The 23417-nt window shown below is 45.5% G+C and overlaps 1 protein-coding gene across 1 annotated transcript; it reads left to right on the top strand.

Annotated features, from left to right (window-relative positions):
- The first annotated feature begins 390 nt into the window (after positions 1 to 390).
- Positions 391 to 22209, top strand: htr5ab (5-hydroxytryptamine (serotonin) receptor 5A, genome duplicate b). The gene is made up of 2 exons (XM_034168360.1): positions 391 to 1154; positions 21398 to 22209. Exons 1-2 carry the CDS (start codon positions 447 to 449, stop codon positions 21728 to 21730), a joined length of 1041 nt encoding a protein of 346 aa, XP_034024251.1. The 5' UTR covers positions 391 to 446; the 3' UTR covers positions 21731 to 22209.
- The last annotated feature ends 1208 nt before the right edge of the window (positions 22210 to 23417 follow it).

Below are 23417 nucleotides of genomic sequence, written 5' to 3'. Positions count from 1 at the left end.
ACCTTGATTCCAGTGATTGACATTTGATAAATTTGATCTTGCCTGAACAATTCCACAATCCACCTACAAATGTGTGTGAAAATTAGTGGACATTAGAGCGAAAACCAAAATTCCACTCCAATGACCTTGTCCTTTGCCAAAACAAGACCTTAAAGGGTAATACCGGGTTCAGTCTTCATCCACATATCAAGTTTGTTAGAAATCAAAGGACCACAAAAGAATAGGTGAATAAACAGACAGACAGGCATCGTTCAAATTACAGTTTAGTTTGTTTGTTTTCTGTTTTTTTTGTACAATTGATGGAAACTTTAAAGATTATAAATTAGAAAATCGTGATGAGGTGGTGAAAGATTGTTTTCTCTACTTCTCACTCTTCCTATTGCAGGTTGTTCTCAGCAGCTTCTGTCTCTGAATTGCCTCACTGCACGGGATCGTGAGTCCCCACCATGGCATATTCCAACAGCAGCATGCTGACATCCAACTTCAGCAGCACTGTGGACTGCCACGACACGGGGGGAAACATTTACCGGCCCTTCTCTGTATTCAGCATCCTGACTCTGACTTTGCTGGCCATGCTGGTGGCGGCCACTTTCGTTTGGAACTTGCTGGTGCTGGTAACCATCCTGAGGGTGAGGACGTTCCACCGCGTGCCTCACAACCTCGTAGCCTCCATGGCTATCTCAGACGTGATGGTGGCCGCCCTGGTCATGCCGCTCAGCCTCGTTCATGAGCTGAACGGCCGGCTGTGGAAACTGGGCCGCGTGCTGTGCCAGGTGTGGATTTCCTTTGACGTTCTCTGTTGCACCGCGAGCATCTGGAATGTGACAGCCATTGCGCTGGACCGCTACTGGTCCATCACCAGGCACCTGGAGTACACACTCAAGACACGCAAAAAGATCTCCAATGTAATGATCGCACTGACATGGCTGCTGTCCTCCATCATATCTCTGTCGCCTCTCTTCGGCTGGGGTGAGACCTACTCAGAGGGGATGAAGTGCCAGGTCAGCCAAGAACCATCATACACCATCTTCTCGACCTTTGGAGCGTTTTACCTCCCACTTTGTGTGGTTCTGTTTGTTTACTGGAAGATCTACAAAGCTGCAAAGTTCCGGATTGGTTCCCGCAAGAACAACTCAATCACACCAATGGCTGAGGTGATGGTTTTTATGTCTGCACATGTTTTTTATTTACTGTTGTCCAAATGGTGGTTCTGTGGCACACAGTAATAACCACTCCAACCTGTTGTTTTTTTTGTTTTGTTTGTTTGTTTTGTTTGCAAAAATTAACTTAAATTATACCCCCTTGCCCCCTCCCCCAACCCCTTTTTGTCTTTGGTTCATTCAATCAAACAATATTTTTAAATAGTTTTGACTGATGTGGCCCTGATATAGACTGGCGTCCTGTCCTGGGTGAACCCCGCCTCGTGATCTATGACTGCTGGGATACGCTCCAGCCCCCCACAACCCTTAATTGGACTAAGCGGTTGAAAATGAGTGTGTGTGCGTGAAAGCTTTGATTGCATGGTGCCAAATATTTCCTTTGGTACTGAAAATTACTGACAGCTAACTGAAAACAGTTATTTGAAACATTCATCTTTCGAACACTGTTCAGACGACCGCATGAAAAAGAAGACCTTACAATACAAACAGAAATACACACTAGCACGGAAACGTGACGCCTAACTAAAACACTACTTTGAAAGGTTTCTTTATTCATGCTGTTAACTTGCAGATATGAACTAAGAATAGGTTCTTACTGCCACCTACTGTACAGGAGGGTACAGAGGGAATTGCAGTATCATTCTTATCTCAACCAAAATTGAATTCATTAAATATGTTTAACAACTTCCTATTCATCCAGAGCCTTTAAGAAAGTCTTTAACTTAGTTCCCAGTTTGATGTTGTTTCATGCAATGGAATATGAAAACATAAAAAAAAATCTGGAGCTAACTGATTTTAACTACTGGATACCAACATAAGTAAAATCACAGTATAAAAACATGCAAATTCCAATTGGAAATCCAGTGTTGTACACATGTGTGTGGCTGTGTGTGTATACATGTATGTATGTGGTAAAAAGGTCCAACAAATGCAGATACTGTGATGAGAATTAAATGAGATTTAACTTCTGACACGTTCAGGCAAAACATAACTTAACAGCTTTAGGAATGTTGTGAAAAAACAAAGCTGAAATTCATATTTCTTCTTTTGTGCATACACTAAATTGTCATTTGGAATCAACACACATTCTTATATATGACTTTGCTCTTTACATCACAAGTTATTTTCTTGTGCAAAGTGACAGTACATTTCAGGGCTAATGACGGGACTCACTGATGTGGGATGCTGAGCTGTAAACAGAGAAACACAAGTATGTGAGCCTGTATACTGGCAAATAATTGAAGCAATCCTGCTCATCACCAGCAGGTTGGTAATGTGTGTAGGCATATTGTGGAAGACTATAATTATCACTTTCAGCCTCTTTAATCGACCGCCGCTCCCTCCGGGCTCCATTCTTTAGCACAAAAGCTTAGATCTGTCCAGTGATGATCAGCAGATATTTAATCAGGTACATTTCACTTCATTATGTCAAGTCTATGACTGTTTTCAGCCCATGCAGAGGGTAAGAAGTACTTTGAAAACTCCAAAGCACATCTTTCAAACAGTAGCTAATAGTACTTGTGGACATGAAAACAGTAAAGCCATTAGCAAAGGAACATTTACCCCAATGATTGTGACCATCTCCCAAATGACTGACATCTGGCTGCCTTTGACAGGACAGTTCTGGCATCTGTCAAAGTGTGTGCCACGTCGGGTGCAAACTGGGTTGAAATTCTTTTGCCCAGATTAATTAGTTAAGGGCAGTTTCGGGCCAATCTTTATTGACAGACCAAATTTGATAGAAATCAGCAAAAGAACCTGGAAAGCCAACAAACAGAGAGGCAGCTGGTTGACCTTTGGCAGATTTGACCTTGCTTGGCAATTCCAGAACACACCACGATATGTGTGCCAAGTTTGGTGCAGAGTGAAAAAGTTTCAGTTAGAACTTTGACACCAATGGCCTTGAGATTGGACAGTGATTAACCTTTGGTAATTTTGGACCTCGCCTGTGAAGTCCAGAGCCCACCTCCATAGGTGAGCAATGAAAAACTTGAATTTTTACGTTTGGCCTTAATGACCTTGAACCCAATGACTGACCTTTGCCAAATTTGATCTTGCCTGCCATTTGCAGAACCCACCTCTATACAGTGCATCCGGAAAGTATCAGAATCAGAATCACCTTTATTGTCGTTGCACAGCAAATGGACACAATGAAATTTGCATGTGCATCCTCAAAAACAATGCCCACCATCACATATAACTTACCCACACACATACTTCAATAAATATTAAGAACATCAGAAGATTTGGGTGGGAAAAGTGTGGAAAATGTGGGGGGGGAAATGGAAAAATGTGGTAAAAGTGCTGTGAATACAGTGCTTCACTTTTCCACATTTTGTCATGTTACAGCCTGATTCCAAAATTCTACACACGATACCCCATGATGACAATGTGAAATTTGTTTGTGTTTTTATTTTATTTATTTATTTATTTATTTATTTTTGCAAAATTGTAAAAAACTAAGAAATCACATGTACATACATATTCACAGCCAAATCTGGGGAAGGGTACAGAAACATTTCTGGTGTTTTGAAGGTCCCATTTACCACAGTGGCCTCCATCATCTGTAAATGGAAGAACTTCAGATCCACCAGGACTTTTCCGAGAGCTGAGCACCCATCTAAACTGAGTGATCGGGGGAGAAGGGCCTTAGTTAGGGAGGTGACCAAGAATCAGATGGTCACTTTGTCAGAGCTCCAGCATTCCTCTGTGGAGAGAGCAGAACCTTCCAGAAGGACAACCATCTCTGCAGCAATTCACCAATCAGGCTTGTATGGTAGAGTGACCAGATGGAAGCCACTCCTTAGTAAAAGGCACATGGCAGCCCACCTGGAGTTTGCCAAAAGGCACCTGAAGGACTCTCAGACCATGAGAAACAAAATTCTCTGGTCTGATAAGACAAAGATTGAACTCTTTAGCGTGAATGCCAGGTGTCATGTTTGGAGGAAACCAGGCACCATCCCTACAGTGAAGCATGGTGGTGGTAGCATCATGATGTGGGGATGTTTTTCAGCAGCAGGAACTAGGAGACTAGTCAGGATTGAGGGAAAGATGCCTGCAGTAATGTACAGAGACATCCTGGATGAAAACCTGCTCCAGAGCACTCTTGACCTCATACTGGAGCAACATCCTTCAGAAGGACAATGACCCTAAGCACACAGCAAAGATATCAAAGGAGTGGCTTCAGGACAACTCTGTGAATGTCCTTGAGTGGCCCAGCCAGATCCCAGACCTGAATCTGATTGAACATCTCTGGAGACATCTGAAAATGGCTGTGCACAACGCTCCCCATCCAACCTGGTGGAGCTTGAGAGGTTCTGCAAAGAGGAATGGGCAAAACTGCCCAAAGATAGGTGCACCAAGCTTGTGGCATCATATTCAAGAAGACTTGAGGCTGTAATTGCTGCCAAAGGTGCATCAACAAAGTATTGAATAAAAGGTGTGAACAATTATGTACATGTGATTTCTTTATTTTTTTTTATTTTTAATTGTAAACATTTCAAAAAACCTTGTTCATGTTGTGTTCATGGGGTGTTGTGAGTACAATTTTGAGGGAAAAAATGAATTTACTCAATTTTGGAATAAGGCTGTAACATAAAATGTGAAACGCTGTGAATACTTTCCGGATGTACCGTATGTGAACTATGTTTGGTGTCAGTCAGAGTGAAAAATGTAAATTTTAACCTTTGGCCTCGATCGCCTTGATCTTAATGATTGCCCATTGGCAACTTTGACCTCACCAAGGCAATTTCAGAATCCACCTACCCACCAAGTTTGGTGGATGTCAGAGTGGAGGAAAAAAACCTTTTTTGACCCAAATGACTCTGAGCTTTGTCCAAATTAACCCAATTATGTGGTTGGTCGTCATCCACATATCAAGATTCATGTAAATGGGTCAAAGGATCTGGGAGGAGCAGAAGAGAAAACAGACAAACAAATGCTCAAATTATCAGAGATGGGACGAAGTCACCATCAAGTCACTCTCAAGTCATGAATCTGCAAGTCCCAAGTCAAGTCTCAAGTCATAATGAACACCAATTGTTTGCAAGCTGACTTGAGACTTGCAGATTGATGACCTGAGAATGACTTTGACTTTTCCAACACCTCCGTGTTGGAAGTCTCACAGGACATGTTGTGACATGCCCAACTGTTACACAATTTCTCGGATACTCAGTCGACTGAAAAGCCACCGAAAGCCGTCTGAATCTTCCGAATGGTTTCCAACACGGAGGTGTTTGTTGTGCGCCATGAGCGGCTCCGTCCGACGCGTGAATTCCTCTGCACGTCTTTCATTACAAAATCTCCTGTAACAGTGGAATGTGCCGCAAAAGTGCTGATGTCCACATTTTCTTCAATTTCTCTGGTAGTCACACGACGTGCCGGATCAACACAGCCTTCACTTTGGAAATGATCTGGTCGTTTCAGCCTGTCGATGGCCGCTCGGCGCGCGGTGCGCCCTCCGCCGGTGTGGGCCGTCTTTAATCCAGTTGTAATGGTCCTTAATCTGTGTGATGCCGATAGAATCTTCACCGAAAGCCATCTGAATTTTCCGAATGGTTTCCAGCTGGCTGTCTCACACAGTTTCTGAAAAAATTTTCATGGAGCAAAGCGGCAGTCGCTCAGCCATTTCCCTGACAATGAAAATCCGACGGGGGGGCTGGACCAGTGCTCACTCAAAGCCTGCCCACAGGCGAATGACGCAACCGACAGGCGTGAAAAAACTCACGCATGCGCACGAAGGTTCAAGCTTGGCTGATGCAAGCGCACATGATTCAAATCCATATAGTTTTTGAAAAAATAAAAAGGTCCGTTACTTTTTGGACAGACCTCGTATATGGGTACATGTGCAAAGTGATGCATAAAATGGCACTAATAATGGCTGCATTAGCGATGTTAAAGGACCCTGCAAATGGTGCAAAAAAACATGAGCGAGTATTCAGAGAACAACAGGATTTACTTGCAAATGACAATAATTAGCTCATAAAATGATTTCAATTACCAAAGCCACTGTTGCGTGTAGGACTGCGGCCAGCTCAGAGCGCAATAAGCGAAGTGCGCAATGCATCTGCGCATGCATGGGTCAAACGGGGGCAAAAATTCCGACTACCAAACTCACACCGCTCCCATTAAATTTCGTATAGAGTAGCGTTAGCGGACTGTGAAAGTTAAGGCTTACAGGGATTGTTTCAAACAAAGGCTTTAAGCCTTAAGCGACGCATACAATGATGACAGGTGTGCATTGTGCTGTTTTCAAATGCTCGAACGGAATTTATAGGCTTGACAGCTGGCTGAAAACACACGATTGCAAAGCTCCGCCGAGTCACACAAGGATGGAAAGAAGAAGAAATGTGGTTGCAAACCTCCGTTCATTCTACACAATTTCCCCACAGAAAAGAAAGATCCAGACGGACGTAAGAGACGGACTAAAATTGTAAGTTTCTTGCACACATTTATTTTGTCAATATCCTGAAACTGTGCTGAATTATAATGTGGTTGATGGCGCCGTTTTTGTGCATCGGCGTATGACTGTAATGTCGCTCGCGTAATATTGTAATATTGACATGTTCTATAAACAAACTGCATGCATGCACATATCATTGTATGTCTGTCAACTTATCAAAACAAACATGGCACCAAAGAGGTTATATGTGAGACCCACCTTCCTTGTAGTCATTACGAAGCCGGCAGAGTAGCGATTTCTCATCCCCGCTTAACAAATATTCTGCAATATCCACAGTTTCAGACTCTGGACTTCGTCTAACCATCCGTCAGTTGCCTTCAAGGGGTCAGAAATTTGTTTGTCTCCAACTATCAACAAGACCGGTCATTTTCGACAGCAGCGCGCTCTTCCTCCTTTGTCGGCACCAACGGTAGTTTCTGTAATGCAGCGTACACAAAGGCAGCCAGCTCTCCTTCCATTTCTGTCCACTGCCGTACATAGTCCTGGTTGTAACAGGCAATCCGCGGAGCTTACAAAAACGCTTTAAATGGTCAATTTTCCAGCAGATGAAATGATCCAAATCATAGTACTCCTCGCTGCTTTCCACTGTCATAGCATGTGGGCTGGTAGCCAAAAAATTTAGCCTACCCATAATGCACTGCGCAGCCCGAGATGTGCACTTTGCTTATACAACGAGGAGCCAGGGGCTGTCTGTGTCCACACAGGTGCAGACCATGCTGGGCTTCCTGGCAACAGGGTCATTCCAGTGGGAGTTGGCCTAACGCTCCCACTAACTTTAGTTCTGTTTCTTGTTTATTCCATTTCACAGGGAACCAAATAAACTATCCCTGTGTGTCTAGATGTCATTTCCAGTCATCTGTCACTCACACTTGGTGTAATTTCTGTGTTCATGTGGAATAATCAGACAGAGGGGAGTCCCATGTCCCAGGGCCTATTTACATGAATTAGCATATTTAAATAGGGGCGTGAACAGGGAAGAGTTTGGTATGTCTGCATGTGCACTCAATTCCACACTCAGTGGGATGCACAAACGGAACGTGCTTGGATCCATGCGTAGGCACACTTTCTTAATATTTTTGTGCTTACGCCAGTTTCTGGCTTTTATCCTACGCCATGTTTCAGCAGGAAATCCACACGTCTTTGCACATGAGGGCTCTGGTTTCAGCATCTAACAAACTTCCTGCAGGCGTCCATCAGCAACACCCACTCACATATCTTAACACCCGCATTAAGGTGCAAACACTAAAATATCACATTTGACCCATGAGGTGCAAAGATATGTCACCAAGTTGTTCAATTAGTGCAGCAAATCCAAAATGTGTGAAATATACAGCAGTTGTGATGTGTTGCCAGATTAGAAGCCAGTGTGTATGAGGCATATGTGCACTTTAGCTGTTCTCAACACTTTTTTGCTGGGGTGGGGCATGGATGTTGGATAAAAAGGGGAAGCTGACTGTAAAATCACAAACCAAAAGTAGGCATTAGAATGCTGAAAATAGTGTTTCCTTGCAGACACCGCCTGTGTGATATGTTTTGCCAAAATACAAAATAGAAAGGCAATGAAAAGTGTGCATCAGTCTCTTCAGCAATGCAGTCAGGTCCATAAGTACTTGGACAGTGACAGTGACAGTAATTTTGCTTCTGTACACCATCACAGTTGAGTTGAAAAGAAACAAGATGTGATTGTATGGTCAGTTTTCAGTTTTAATTCAAGGGGTTAATGAAAAATATCACATTTAAAACTTTGTTATTATGGCCATTTTTTATACACAGCCGTTCCATTTTCAGAGTCATAAGGAATATTGTTATGATAAATTAATTTACATCAGTCATTCAGAAATACAAACAGTAATCTGTCTGAAATAGACAGTTCTCCATAACTGAGTTTATGTGCAAGAAGGAGTGAGGGGAGCCACCAAGACACCTCTGAAGGAGTTACCCCTCTGTGGTTTGTGGACACGCCTGTTGTGTGGGCCGCCAGAAGAGGAGGTACTGCTGGCCCACCACCAGAGGGCGCCCTGCCTGAAGTGCGGGCTTCAGGCACGAGAGGGCGCTGCCGCCATGGACACAGCCGGGGGTGACAGCTGTCGCTCATTACCTCTTGACAGCTGTCACCCATCTACTCAACATCGTCTCACTCCATAAAGACCAGACGTCATCTCCACCTCATTGCCAAGATATCATACTTCATAGGAGGTAATACTCTCAGCCTTTTTGTGAGATTTGTAACTGTTATTGTGAGAATTTGCAGGAGAACCGGTCATTTGTGAGGAGGCTGTGCAAGACGGCGCTCCTTTTCAGCTGAGACCGCTGCAACATATTGAGTGAGAGGTGGAGGTGGCATTCCCACCGTTGTTGTTACTGGGTGTACACACACCCACACTTGACTGTCTTTGTTCTTCGCCAGCAGTACCAGATCCGACAGTCGGGGACGGTGATCACCTGGGAATTCGGGACTTGGCGGCTCCAGTATTCACCAGGTTCTGGGGCAGCGGAAATCGTGTGGTTCCGGCTCTCCTCAGGACAGACGTCTTCTATCCTCGAGCCTGCCCACACGTCACCTCTGTGTATTGACTGTTATGATATTCTGTGATTGTCTGTATGTTCGTTGTGCACATTCACAACATTAAATTGTTACTTTTTGGCTCATCTATTGACCGTTCATTTGCGCCCCCTGTTGTGGGTCCATGTCACTACACTTTCCCAACAGGATATCTCGGCCAGCGTCATGGACTCCGAGGGGCGTCACCCGGCTGTTGAACGACCAATGGGAGAGCAGGGAGCGCAGGCGTCTGCAGGAGATGTGATTGGTGAGTTGCAGCACATTCTCACCGCCTTTACGGCTCGGTTGGATCAAATGACTGAGCAAAACATCCTCCTGAACCGCAGGGTGGAGGCTCTCTCTGCACAGATGGCGGCGAGCGCTCAGGGCGCTGCTGCAGCTCGTCCTCCTGCCGACCCTGTGCAGGATATGAACGTTCCAGTGGTGGTTCAACAACCCCTCCCACCATCCCCTGAAGCATACATAAGCCCTCCTGAGCCGTACGGAGGTTGTGTGGAGACGTGCGCGGACTTTCTTATGCAGTGTTCGCTCGTCTTCGCACCACGTCCCGTCATGTACGCGTCAGATGCTAGTAAAATAGCTTATGTGATTGCTCTGCTTCAGGGTAAAGCACGCGCCTGGGCTACGGCGCTCTGGGAACAGAACTCACGGTTGTTATCAGCATACACTGGGTTTGTGGGGGAGTTCAGAACAGTGTTTGATCACCCTAACAGAGAGAGACCGCTTCAGCTGTGCTGCTGTCAATGAGACAGGGACGCGAGAGCGCAGCCGCTTATGCAGTCAACTTCCGCATCGCGGCTGCGAGGTCCGGCTGGAATAACGTTGCGCTCCGCGCTGCCTTCGTAAACAGACTGTCGTTGGTTCTGAAGGAGCAGCTGGTAGCTAAGGAGGAACCGCGGGATTTAGATGGGCTTATCGATCTCGTTATACGGTTAGACAATCGGTTGGAGGAACGCCGTCGGGAGCGAGGCAAAGGACGTGACCGGATACGCGCCGCCCCTCTCCCTTCCGGGTTCGATAAGGCGCCGCCCTCCCCACGCTCCACAGCCGCAGCGCTTTGTGGGGCAACAGCTCCCCCTGCTGACGTTGTTAGGGAAACGCACAGGGCCAAAATGGGGAGGCTGATCCGTGGAGAGTGTTTTCTCTGCAGCTCAACTGAGCACACACAGAGAAACTGCCCCAAACGGCCAAAACGACAACAACCGCCCTTAGAGACTGGGCTAAGGAGGGGTCAAACCATTCAAGTGAGACACACACAATCCTGAGCGGGGATTTAACCCTTCAAGCCCGAGCACTGGTGGACACGGGGTCAGAAGGGAATCTGCTAGACAGCAGATGGGCAAGGGAGGTAGGGCTCCCTCTGGTGGCGCTTCCTTCGCCATTGCAGGTGCGGGCACTAGATGGCACCCTCCTCCCTTTACTCACACACAAGACACAACCAGTAACTCTGGTAGTGTCTGGAAACCATCGGGAGGAGATTGAGTTTTTTGTGACTCCTTCTACCTCCCGCGTGATTTTGGGCATCCCATGGATGTTGAAGCACAATCCCCGGATTGATTGGCCGTCTGGGGTGGTGGTTCAGTGGAGCGAAACCTGCCATCGGGGGTGTTTAGGATCCTCGGTTCCTCCCGGTTCACAGGCTAAGGAGGAGGTCAAAGTCCCTCCCAATCTGACGGCAGTGCCGGTTGAGTACCACGATCTTGCTGACGTCTTCAGCAAGGATCTGGCACTCATCCTTCCCCCGCACCGTCCGTACGATTGTGCCATTGATTTGGTTCCAGGCGCTGAGTTCCCGTCCAGCAGGCTGTACAACCTCTCATGACCTGAGCGCGAATCAATGGAGACATACATCCGGGACTCATTAGCTGCCGGGCTGATCCGGAACTCCACCTCCCCGATGGGGGCAGGTTTCTTTTTTGTGGGAAAGAAAGATGGCGGACGTCGTCCATGTATTGATTACAGGGGGCTGAATGAGATTACGGTTCGCAACCGATACCCGTTGCCATTGTTAGATTCCGTGTTCACCCCCCTGCATGGAGCCAAAATCTTTACTAAGCTGGATCTTAGGAATGCGTATCACCTGGTTCGGATCCGGAAGGGAGACGAATGGAAGACGGCATTTAACACCCCGTTAGGTCACTTTGAGTACCTGGTCATGCCGTTCGGCCTCACCAACGCCCCCGCGACGTTCCAAGCCTTGGTTAACGACGTCTTGCGGGACTTCCTGCACCGATTCGTCTTCGTATATCTGGACGATATTCTCATCTTTTCTCCGGATCCTGAGACCCATGTCCAGCATGTACGTCAGGTCCTGCAGCGGTTGTTAGAGAACCGGCTGTTTGTGAAGGGCGAGAAGTGCGAGTTTCACCGCGCGTCTTTGTCCTTCCTGGGGTTTATAATCTCCTCCAACTCCGTCGCCCCTGATCCGGCCAAGGTTGCGGCGGTGAGAGATTGGCCCCAACCAACAAGCCGTAGGAAGCTGCAACAGTTCCTCGGCTTTGCTAATTTCTATAGGAGGTTCATTAAGGGCTACAGTCAGGTAGTTAGCCCCCTGACAGCCCTGACCTCTCCAAAAGTCCCCTTCACCTGGTCGGATCGGTGCGAAGCCGCGTTCAAGGAGTTGAAACGACGGTTCTCTACTGCGCCAGTTTTGGTGCAGCCCGACCCTAGCCGCCAGTTCATGGTTGAAGTGGACGCCTCTGACTCAGGGATGGGAGCCGTGCTGTCCCAGAGCGGAGAGACCGATAAGGTTCTTCACCCGTGTGCCTACTTTTCCCGCAGGTTGACCCCGGCTGAACAGAACTATGACGTCGGCAATCGAGAACTCCTTGCGGTGAAAGAGGCTCTTGAGGAGTGGAGACACCTGTTGGAGGGAGCGTCTGTGCCATTCACGGTTTTCACTGACCATCGGAACCTGGAGTATATCAGGACCGCCAAGCGGCTGAACCCCAGGCAAGCCCGCTGGTCACTGTTCTTCGGGCGTTTCGACTTCCGGATCACCTATTGCCCCGGGACCAAGAACCAGAGATCGGATGGCTTGTCCCGGGTACACGAAGACGAAGTCAAAACAGAGCTGTCGGATCCACCGGAGCCCATCATTCCGGAGTCCACTATCGTGGCCACCCTCACCTGGGATGTGGAGAAGACCGTCCGGGAGGCCCTGGCACGGAGCCTGGACCCTGGAACCGGTCCGAAGAACCATCAGTACGTCCCACCAGAGGCCAGAGCTGCAGTCTTGGACTTCTGTCACGGTTCCAAGCTCTCCTGTCATCCAGGGGTGCGAAGGACCGTGGCAGTTGTCCGGCAGCGCTTCTGGTGGGCGTCTATGGAGGCCCACGTCCGGGAATATATCCAGGCCTGCACCACCTGTGCCAGGGGCAAGGCAGTACATAAGAAGGCCCAAGGACTCCTCCAGCCGCTGCCGGTGCCTCATCGCCCCTGGTCCCACATCAGCCTGGATTTCGTCACGGGCCTCCCGCCGTCCCAGGGCAACACCACCATCTTCACGATAGTGGACCGATTCTCCAAGGCAACCCACTTCGTGGCCCTCCCGAAGCTCCCAACAGACAAGGAGACAGCAGACCTCCTGGTCCACCACGTCGTCCGTCTGCATGGGATACCCTCCGACATCGTCTCTGATCGTGGTCCCCAGTTCTCTTCACACGTCTGGAGGAGCTTCTGCAGGGAACTGGGGGCCACCGTGAGCCTCTCGTCCGGGTACCATCCACAGACGAACGGACAGGCAGAGCGGGCCAACCAGGACTTGGAACAGACCCTCCGCTGCGTCACAGCCGCGCACCCGACGGCCTGGAGTAACCATCTGGCCTGGATCGAGTATGCGCATAACAGCCAGGTGTCTTCTGCCACCGGCCTCTCCCCATTTGAGGTGTGTTTGGGGTATCAGCCCCCGTTGTTTCCCGTGGTGGAGGGAGAGGTCGGTGTGCCCTCGGTCCAGGCCCACCTGCGGAAGTGCCGTCGGGTGTGGCGCTCCGCCCGTTCTGCCTTGTTGAAGGCCCGGACGAGGGTGAAGACCCATGCAGACCGCCGGCGATCCCCGGCCCCTGCTTACCAGCCCGGGCAGGAGGTGTGGCTTTCCACAAAGGACATCCCCCTCCAGGTGGACTCCCCAAAACTTCAGGACAGGTACATTGGCCCCTTCAGGATCCTCAAAGTCCTCAGTCCTGCCGCAGTGAAGCTCCAACTCCCGGCTTCACTGCGGATCCATCCGGTTTTCCACGTGTCCCGCATCAAACCTCACCACACCTCACCCCTCTGTGCTCCCGGACCGGCGCCGCCTCCTGCTCGGATCATCGACGGGGAGCCGGCTTGGACGGTGCGCCGGCTCCTGGACGTCCGTCGGATGGGTCGGGGGTTCCAGTACTTGGTGGACTGGGAGGGGTATGGACCCGAAGAACGCTCCTGGGTGAAGAGGAGCTTCATCCTGGATCCGGCCCTCCTGGCCGACTTCTACCGCCGACACCCCGACAAACCTGGTCGGGCGCCAGGAGGCGCCCGTTGAGGTGGGGGTCCTGTTGTGTGGGCCGCCAGAAGAGGAGGTACTGCTGGCCCACCACCAGAGGGCGCCCTGCCTGAAGTGCGGGCTTCAGGCACGAGAGGGCGCTGCCGCCATGGACACAGCCGGGGGTGACAGCTGTCGCTCATTACCTCTTGACAGCTGTCACCCATCTACTCAACATCGTCTCACTCCATAAAGACCAGACGTCATCTCCACCTCGTTGCCGAGATATCATACTTCATAGGAGGTAATACACTCAGCCTTTTTGTGAGATTTGTAACTCTGTTATTGTGAGAATCTGCAGGAGAACCGGTCGTTTGTGAGGAGGCTGTGCAAGACGGCGCTCCTTTTCAGTTGAGACCGCTGCAACATATTGAATGAGAGGTGGAGGTGGCATTCCCACCGTTATTGTTACTGGGTGTACACACACCCACACTTGACTGTCTTTGTTCTTCGCCAGCAGTACCAGATCCGACAGTCGGGGACGGTGATCACCTGGGAATTCGGGACTTGGCGGCTCCAGTATTCACCAGGTTCTGGGGCGGCGGAAATCGTGTGGTTCCGGCTCTCCTCAGGACAGACGTCTTCTATCCTCGAGCCTGCCCACACGTCACCTCTGTGTATTGACTGTTATGATATTCTGTGATTGTCTGTATGTTCGTTGTGCACATTCACAACATTAAATTGTTACTTTTTGGCTCATCTATTGACCGTTCATTTGCGCCCCCTGTTGTGGGTCCGTGTCACTACACTTTCCCAACAACGCCAGTTTGTTCAGATCTGTTCTTTGTCATAGTTCTATTATTAAATTAATTTTTTTAACCACTTCCTGGAACGAGCGCTTGTTTTAATCTTTCTTGCATATGATGTTTGATTTGCAGCCAATCCAAGAGGTCAGAGATCACATGGGTCTTTCGGCACTCTCACACTGTGAGATTCTGCAGTGCAGCCCAGCATCTCTCCATGTAGGATTCACACAGAAACATGCCAGTAAATGCCCAGGAAATAAAAAAAAAAATGGTCATGCCAACCTGAAAACACTTTTTATTAAATCTTACAGACAAAGCAAAAGACTGTGGAAAACAAATGACATTTTTGAGACAGACTTCCCAGTTTGCATCACTGAAGGATATTTATGGTCATTTATGGATAAACTAATGGCACAAGATATCCAGCTGGAACTGGTGAGTGACTTTATTTTATAACTATACTCTCAAACGCACCACATCTCTCCCATGCACAGTCTCCAGTGGTTGGAACTGCTGCACTGTACAGCACGTTTTATTTTTGTGAATTTATTACCTCCGCCAAGGAGGTTATGTTTTCGGGCGAGTTTGTTTGTTTGTTTGTCTGTCTGTCTGTTTGTCAGCAGAATAACTCAAAACGTTTTGAACGGATTTTGATGAAATTTTGTGGAGTGGTTGGAAATGACAAGAGGAACAAGTGATTAAATTTGAGTGATTATCTGGATCACGATCCGAATCCAGGAATTTTTTAAAGGATTCTTCACCATTGCGGGATAGGGAGAATTTTGACATTCTAGTTTCTAACTCCACAAAACAAGGCAGAAAGGCTTGAAAAAAATTAGGTTGTAACATAGTCAAATGTTCTATCAAACAACAAAGTTTGGTGATGATCGGATCCGGATTCTGGATCTGGTGATCCAGAATATGCAAAAATATAGGGAAAATAGAAAATGTGTCAGTGTGAGGTGACAAATGAAGCTAGAGATGCACAACTAACACCAAATTGTAGCTGAATCTGTACTGATTCAGAAAGGTGTCATCAGATTTGATGTAGCTTCAAATGTTATGGAGCTAGATCATTGTTAGGTGCATAGGTATTAAAGGCACTGCGCTGCGGTGGTTTGAATCATATTTATCTAATAGATTACAATTTGTTCATGTAAATGGGCAATCTTCTTCACAGACTAAGGTTAATTATGGAGTTCCACAAGGTTCTGTGCTAGGACCAATTTTATTCACTTTATACATGTTTCCCTTAGGCAGTATTATTAGACAGCATTGCTTAAATTTTCATTGTTACGCAGATGATACCCAGCTTTATCTATCCATGAAGCCAGAGGACACACACCAATTAGCTAAACTGCAGGATTGTCTTACAGACATAAAGACATGGATGACCTCTAATTTCCTGCTTTTAAACTCAGATAAAACTGAAGTTATTGTACTTGGCCCCACAAATCTTAGAAACATGGTGTCTAACCAGATCCTTACTCTGGATGGCATTACCCTGACCTCTAGTAATACTGTGAGAAATCTTGGAGTCATTTTTGATCAGGATATGTCATTCAATGCGCATATTAAACAAATATGTATATGTATGTATATTTGCGCAGTATCGCAATATCTCTAAAATTAGAAAGGTCTTGTCTCACAGTGATGCTGAAAAACTAATTCATGCATTTATTTCCTCTAGGCTGGACTATTGTAATTCATTATTATCAGGTTGTCCTGAAAGTTCCCTGAAAAGCCTTCAGTTAATTCAAAATGCTGCAGCTAGAGTACTGTCAGGGACTAGAAGGAGAGAGCATATCTCACCCATATTGGCCTCTCTTCACTGGCTTCCTGTTAATTCTAGAATAGAATTTAAAATTCTTCTTACTTATAAGGTTTTGAATAATCAGGTCCCATCTTATCTTAGGGACCTCATAGTACCATATCACCCCAATAGAGCGCTTTGCTCTCAGACTGCAGGCTTACTTGTAGTTCCTAGGGTTTGTAAGAGTAGAATGGGAGGCAGAGCCTTTAGCTTTCAGGCTCCTCTCCTGTGGAACCAGCTCCCAATTCAGATCAGGGAGACAGACACCCTCTCTACTTTTAAGATTAGGCTTAAAACTTTCCTTTTTGCTAAAGCTTATAGTTAGGGCTGGATCAGGTGACCCTGAACCATCCCTTAGTTATGCTGCTATAGACTTAGACTGCTGGGGGGTTCCCATGATGCACTGAGTGTTTCTTTCTCTTTTTGCTCTGTATGCACCACTCTGCATTTAATCATTAGTGATTGATCTCTGCTCCCCTCCACAGCATGTCTTTTTCCTGGCTCTCTCCCTCAGCCCCAAACAGTTCCAGCAGAAGACTGCCCCTCCCTGAGCCTGGTTCTGCTGGAGGTTTCGTCCTGTTAAAAGGGAGTTTTTCCTTCCCACTGTTGCCAAGTGCTTGCTCACAGGTGTCGTTTTGACCGTTGGGGTTTTTCCGTAATTATTGTATGGCCTTGCCTTACAATATAAAGCGCCTTGGGGCAACTGTTTGTTGTGATTTGGCGCTATATGAATAAAATTGATTTGATTTGATTTGATTTAGATCCAGAAGAAAACCGCCATTACCGAAAAATCGTTTTTATACAATAACTTTTGAACTAATAAAGACATAAAAGTGATTCCAAGTTCTAGTGGTATGTTTTCATGGTCAAGGATGTCAAATATAAAGGAAAGAAAAGTGTATGTATCATCGTTTTGGTTGTAACACTGAATTGTTGAATAGATCACTGTGCCAAGGAGGGAATCTCTTTAGGGTCAGTGACCCTATGGCCTTGTGTAGCACATGCAACACTTAAAAAATAGTTCTATTTCAGAATTTACTGTTATTTATTTAGAGAAGTGTTTCATAAATGTTAAAAAATTCATATATTTGCAGTTTAGTTGAATAATAAATTGAATTTTGTCTCTTATTTGTATTTGTCTATAAGCACATGCAATATCAATATCAGTGCTCAGATGACAGTAGCTTCTGGGAAAGGTGCAAGTTGCAAAAAACTGTGATGCCAAGCGCTAAGGATACATGCTATCCGGTCACAGCAGATGAAACTTTTTTTACTAGCAGACATCACTGTTAGACTTTTTTAGGTTCAATGATTCCACGGTGTGTAGATGTTATGGCGTCAGTGACCCCATGGCCTTGGCGGAGGTTTGCACTCTCCGAGTGCTTCTAGTTTATACATTGTTTTAAAATCTTTGTCATATATGACACTACTTTTGTGACCTAAAAACTTTGGTAAACCCATTTCTAAGACCAAAGGAGTTACAAAAAAATAAAAGTATATATTTTTTGAGTTATCCCAAAACACACTTCAGATTTTCTGCATTAGAGGCAAATTAGATCTTTTACACATTGTTGTAGACACATATTTGTCTCACATTCAGAAAGCTGTCCTCCTTCTAAACATTTTGATATGTAACACATTTGCATTATACTGTTTGCAAGTACCTTAAATGGGAAATTACTGATGGTACGGTAAAATCGAGAAAATACCCTTGAACCCCAGAGAGTTAATAACTAGTGATGTCAAAGGTTGCACCACCCCCAGTTTCTCCAAGCACAACACACAAACCTCTCACTCTTTCCGAGTTGTCAGGGATGTCTTGGTGGCTTTCCTTTCAAGAAAGAACAAAATTAGCTATAAAATGATTTCTATGAACAATAAACCTTATAGTTAATTTGTCTCATTATTTATGTTCTCTGAAATTTGAGGTTCTCTGTATAAAAACAGCTGCAATTGATTCATTTTAAGTATACTAATGGACCTGACTGTACCAACTCCAACCCGCATACATGTTTTATGTTAATTGGCATCCATGCCTTATTTAACAATAAATTAAGGCAACTGGTTACAAATGTACTATCTGTGCCGCAATGAAGAAACCTCTGCTTTCAGTCTGACACCTGCTTCCTCATGCTTTTAACTTTTGGCCTCTGCTGTAAATGGATTCACTTTATCCATCCAGTAACATTTAGTTTATTCAACCAAACTGACTCCACAGTGACTAAGTGTTTTCATGCCAGTGCACATTGTTGTTTTGATGTTGAAAACAACACTTTAGATTTAGTCTGCACACTTCTCTCCAAATGATTTGAAAAGGACCGTTCACCTTCATTAAGGCTGTGAAATCGACTTCAACTGTTAAAAATAAAGCCGGCCTTGAGCTCAGCTTTGCAGAAAGTCAACATATTCATGCTGACATTTCCGTTTGTGAAATGGCACTCATGGGAAATGCAGATAAAGACACAAATCGGACGTATTTGAAACAAAGGACTTTGCTTTGTTAATCTACCCACTGGGTCATTAATGAGCAACATCCAGCTTTTTTCAAAGTGTGAAAAAATATTCACTCTATCTATCTATCTATCTATCTATCTATCTATCTATCTATCTATCTATCTATCTATCTATCTATCTATCTATCTATCTATCTATCTATCCAATTTCCACTAATCTTCATACGTGGATAATAATCAACCCCAGAATTTCCCTTAAAGACTTTGACAAAGGTCAAGGTCATTGGGGTCAAAAGTCTAATTGTATTTATTTCACTTGAGTGTCCACCAACCTTTACTCACCTACGGAGGCAGGTTCTAAAATTACTCAGGCAAAGTCAAAGGTCGAAACTAAACTTTTTCACTCTGCACCAGACTTGGCACACATTTGTAGGTGGGTTCTGAAATTACCCAGGCAAGATCAAATTCACCAAAGGTCATTCGTTGGGCTAAAGGTAATTGGGTTCAAAGGTCAAAATTGACATTTTTTTACTTTGATTTGCACCAAACTGTGTATATGTATGGAGGTGGGTTTTCGAATTGCTCAGCAAGGTCCAATTTTCCAAAGGTCAGTTACTGAGGCCAAAGTCATGGCTGCATGTCTGTTTAATGACGTCCCAGGTCCTTTTAGCGATTTTTGCAAACTTGACATGTCAATGAAGGTTGAGCCTAAAATTGCCCTGAAAGAATTAATTTGGATAAAAGTCAAGAAATTTCATTTTCAACCCAATTTGGACCAAATGTGGCACATACTTTGGTGAATTCCAGAATGGGGGATTTTCAAGTTGCGATAGAGCAGTGCCTATGCGCATGTGTGTCCGGTTAGGGAGACGTGGTTTCGTTCAACAACAAGAACTGTCAAGAAACTTTCTCGTCACTGTTTGGAGTTGTGTGGAGGTAGGAACAACCTTTTGAATGCTTGAATAACGATGTCAGTCGTACTAAGAAATCAAATAATAGTGAAAACAAGTTCACTGCACCCAGAATGTTGGTATTTTGGTCGTTGAACTTCCCTAGCAACAAATGTAAAGCTCCGGTCACACAGCACTAACGAAGGACACCGAAGTCAAAATGAAACAAGAAATCTGAACTTAAGTTGACTTCCAGAGACATCGTTTAACCGGCATCCAGCTTCGATCACTTAGCTACTCCATGAGGCGTCGTAACATCCGATCGGTCAGCCGCTCCATGAGGCGTCGTAACATCCGGTCGGTGAGCCGCTCCGTGAGGCGTCGTGAGTGGTGGGCACAGATAACCAAAAATTAACTTCGATAACAGATAATCAGATAACTGAAAAGCTATCTTTGATAAAGATAGAACGATAAACGACCCAAAAATTTATTGGAAGTTACAGATAACCGATAAATTCCAGTATTGTCTCTGGTACATTTGCAACTACTACTAATAATAAAATAATAAACGCAGACACAATAACAACGTCTAGTATAAACCCAGAGAATATATTCACAAGCGTTTTAGGCACTAGAGTTTAATGCTGTTGTCCGTAGAGCCTGATCAGAGTGTTTCAAATGCATTTCTCATGTTGTGAACGTACTATTACCCTATCCTACCCATAATGCACTGCTGGGCACAGCATATATCCACACTAAAACCTTAAAAATTAGCGCACTACTTTAAAACTAAAACATATATCTGATATTTTCACTTTATAAAACTTCAGACATGACATTAATTTAAATAACTTGTCCAACATTAGTTTGGTTAAAAGTTGAACCATAAGTTAAAAATGTATGCCTCTGGATGACTTGGGTGATATTGCCCATGTATCAGTATGGGGTTAAAAGAAATTAGTCTTTTGGGGGGGGACCAGTTCTCCTTTGCCTGCATAGGATAGATCAGTTTCTTTTTAAAGCAGCTCTTCTGTTTTGCAGAGGGTAGAACTACACATCAGCTACGAAACATTTAACAGATAGGTGCTCAACTGATTTTAAGTTTTATAAATATTTGTAGCTGTTCAGATTTATTTACCACGTTAACAGTCTAAAAAGTATCAGACAAAAATTTATCGCAAGATAATTAGTCCGATAATGGTTTTTAAATTTATCTAAAAAGATAATCTGATAATGAAAACATTATCTTCGATAATTATCGGTTATCGGATTATCGGAACTGTGCCCACCACTAGGCGTCGTAACATCCGATCGGCCAGCCGCTCCGTGAGGTGTCGTAACATCTGATCGGTCAGCCGCGCCATGAGGCGTCATAACATCCGATCGGCCAGCCGCTCCATGAGGCGTCGTAACATCCGATTGGCTAGCTGCTCCGTGAGGTGTCGTAACATTCGATCGGTCAGCCGCTTCGTGAGGCGTCATAACAAGGTGTTGTTTCTAATGACGCCAAACACGCAAGCGAGAGGCTCACTAACTGGGAGTCTCTGTTTCAAGATGGCGGCACAACTTGAAAGTTGTCCATTGCCCTGGCAAGGTCAAGCCAGATGTCAGCAATTCTGCTTAAGGTCAAGGTCACAGGGGTCAAATGTCAGATTGCTGTATCCTTGCTGTCTGCTTGTCCATGGGTACTGTGTTACCTAGTAGCTTTGGTTGTGTCACATTAATGAATCACTGAAATAGCTTGCAGCCCGACTGACTGGTCATCTCTGTTCACTAATTGGATGTCTCACAGGTAAAGGGGGAAGTGCAGCAGCCACAGATGGCATTCACAGTGCGCCACGCCACCGTGACCTTCCAAACTGATGGGGACACATGGCGCGAGCAGAAAGAGAAGAAGGCGGCTCTGATGGTGGGCATCTTGATCGGCGTGTTCATGCTTTGCTGGATTCCCTTCTTCATCACCGAGCTCATCGTCCCGCTGTGCTCCTGCGACATCCCGCCCATTTGGAAAAGCATCTTCTTGTGGCTGGGCTACTCCAACTCCTTCTTCAACCCACTCATCTACACCGCCTTTAACAAGAATTACAACAATGCCCTGAGGAACCTCTTCTCCCGCCAGCGCTGAGCAAACACGTGGCGCCAGTACGTACGCCGCATCGATTCTCCCCAGGCAGAAGAACACAACCCTGTGTGATTGTCATCCACAGAACGGATAAAAACAAAAACACTGTGCTTGAAAACTCTCTTTACATCAGCTTTGTTAGCATGTTAGCACATTCGCACTTGCATCACGATGATTGTGTGTCTGCAGAGAGGAATAACGTGGTGGTATTGTGGCAGGAGCAAAGATAATGATGTGGAAGTATTTCTGTGTGCTGTTTCAGTCTTATTAGGGAGAAACATGTTAACTCCCCTGTAAACAGTTTCGTCATCAGGCTGTTTGTTTGGGTTCTGGGAATCATTTCAAAGCAAAGACGAGAGAAATCAACACATCTTTTCCAGCAGGACAAAATGAGCCTCTTTAATAAAACACTCCCAACAAACTGTTGATTCTTCCAGACAACACAAATGCTCATATGGGTGATATGGGGCCCTATCTTCCATCTGGTGCAACAAAGCGCACAGCACAACACAAACACCATTGCTCATTTCCAAGCAACACACCCAGTGTTGTGCCCGGGACCATATTCTTTAAATTGCAAGTTCACTTGCTCTCATGTGTGCGTCCAGTGGTGTGTTGGTCTAAAAATTAGATGTGATCAGACAGAGCGCAGTTGCATTGTTATCATCCAGCACTAGAAAGCATTTGTGCCATAGAAATATTGTAGTATTCTGTTTGACACTGCACAGTCATGCACTGTTATGGCCTTGGGGTGGGATGTGGCTTGTCTTACTTCCCAGAGGCTGGAACTGTCTGGATAATAGTGTTTCCGTGGTGTCTGCACTTTAAACAGACTGCTGAAAACACATCTTCAAGATGCATAATAACCTGTACTTCAACACGAAAACACATTACAATCTCAAATTCACTCAATCCATATGTCAGAACGCACAACTAGAGCACACAGCAGCATATTTCTGCTTCAAATCGGAGTGAACAGTTTTTAACTTACCTTAAAGAGTTCTGCATGTGATGGGTCTCGGTACTTACACTCTTTCAGAAATTTGTGTGTGAGGTCCAGCTATTTCAGCTGATCTTGAGATTATGCTGACTTTAACGTGCATGGTGCATGCATGGTCAGTGATTAACAATTAGCCATAGCACTTGATCCCAAAAGTCGCAAATTGCATTGTGCACACAATTTAATAAGATCACCAGAAAACCTCTCATTCTGAGTGAGTCCTCTCAATTATGTAGCATGTAGTCGGAGTGCTTGTCTTTGAAAGACCATGACGACAGGTGCCATTCTGATTGTGCCCAAAACACACCTATGACTAATTAGGTGACTTAATCTATCCTGTTTGCACCCAGTGCTACAAAAGGATTAAAGACAATGCATCATAGACGGAGAATGCTCACTGATCATGGTGTAGCTATTTCAGAGGGCCGTAAAGAGCGACTTCACATGCAAAATAACTGAATGTTTGAAAATTCCAAGCTCCGTCCTCTGGTGCTGGAAAATGAAGCCAAAGGGGAAGTTCCAAAACTTGCACTTCCTTGAACGGCCACTTGAGGCTGGCTCCAAAAATGGGTCATCTCCAACTTAACAGCAGAAATAAACATTTACAGCCTGTTGCAAAACAAAACAGCTTTGGAATCAAAACCTACTTTCCACATTCATGCCCTGCAGTCTGGATTCCTCTTGCCACTT

Source organism: Thalassophryne amazonica, chromosome 1, assembly GCF_902500255.1.
Source record: "Thalassophryne amazonica chromosome 1, fThaAma1.1, whole genome shotgun sequence".
NCBI lineage: Eukaryota > Metazoa > Chordata > Actinopteri > Batrachoidiformes > Batrachoididae > Thalassophryne > Thalassophryne amazonica.
This window is presented reverse-complemented; position numbering and strand designations above follow the sequence as displayed.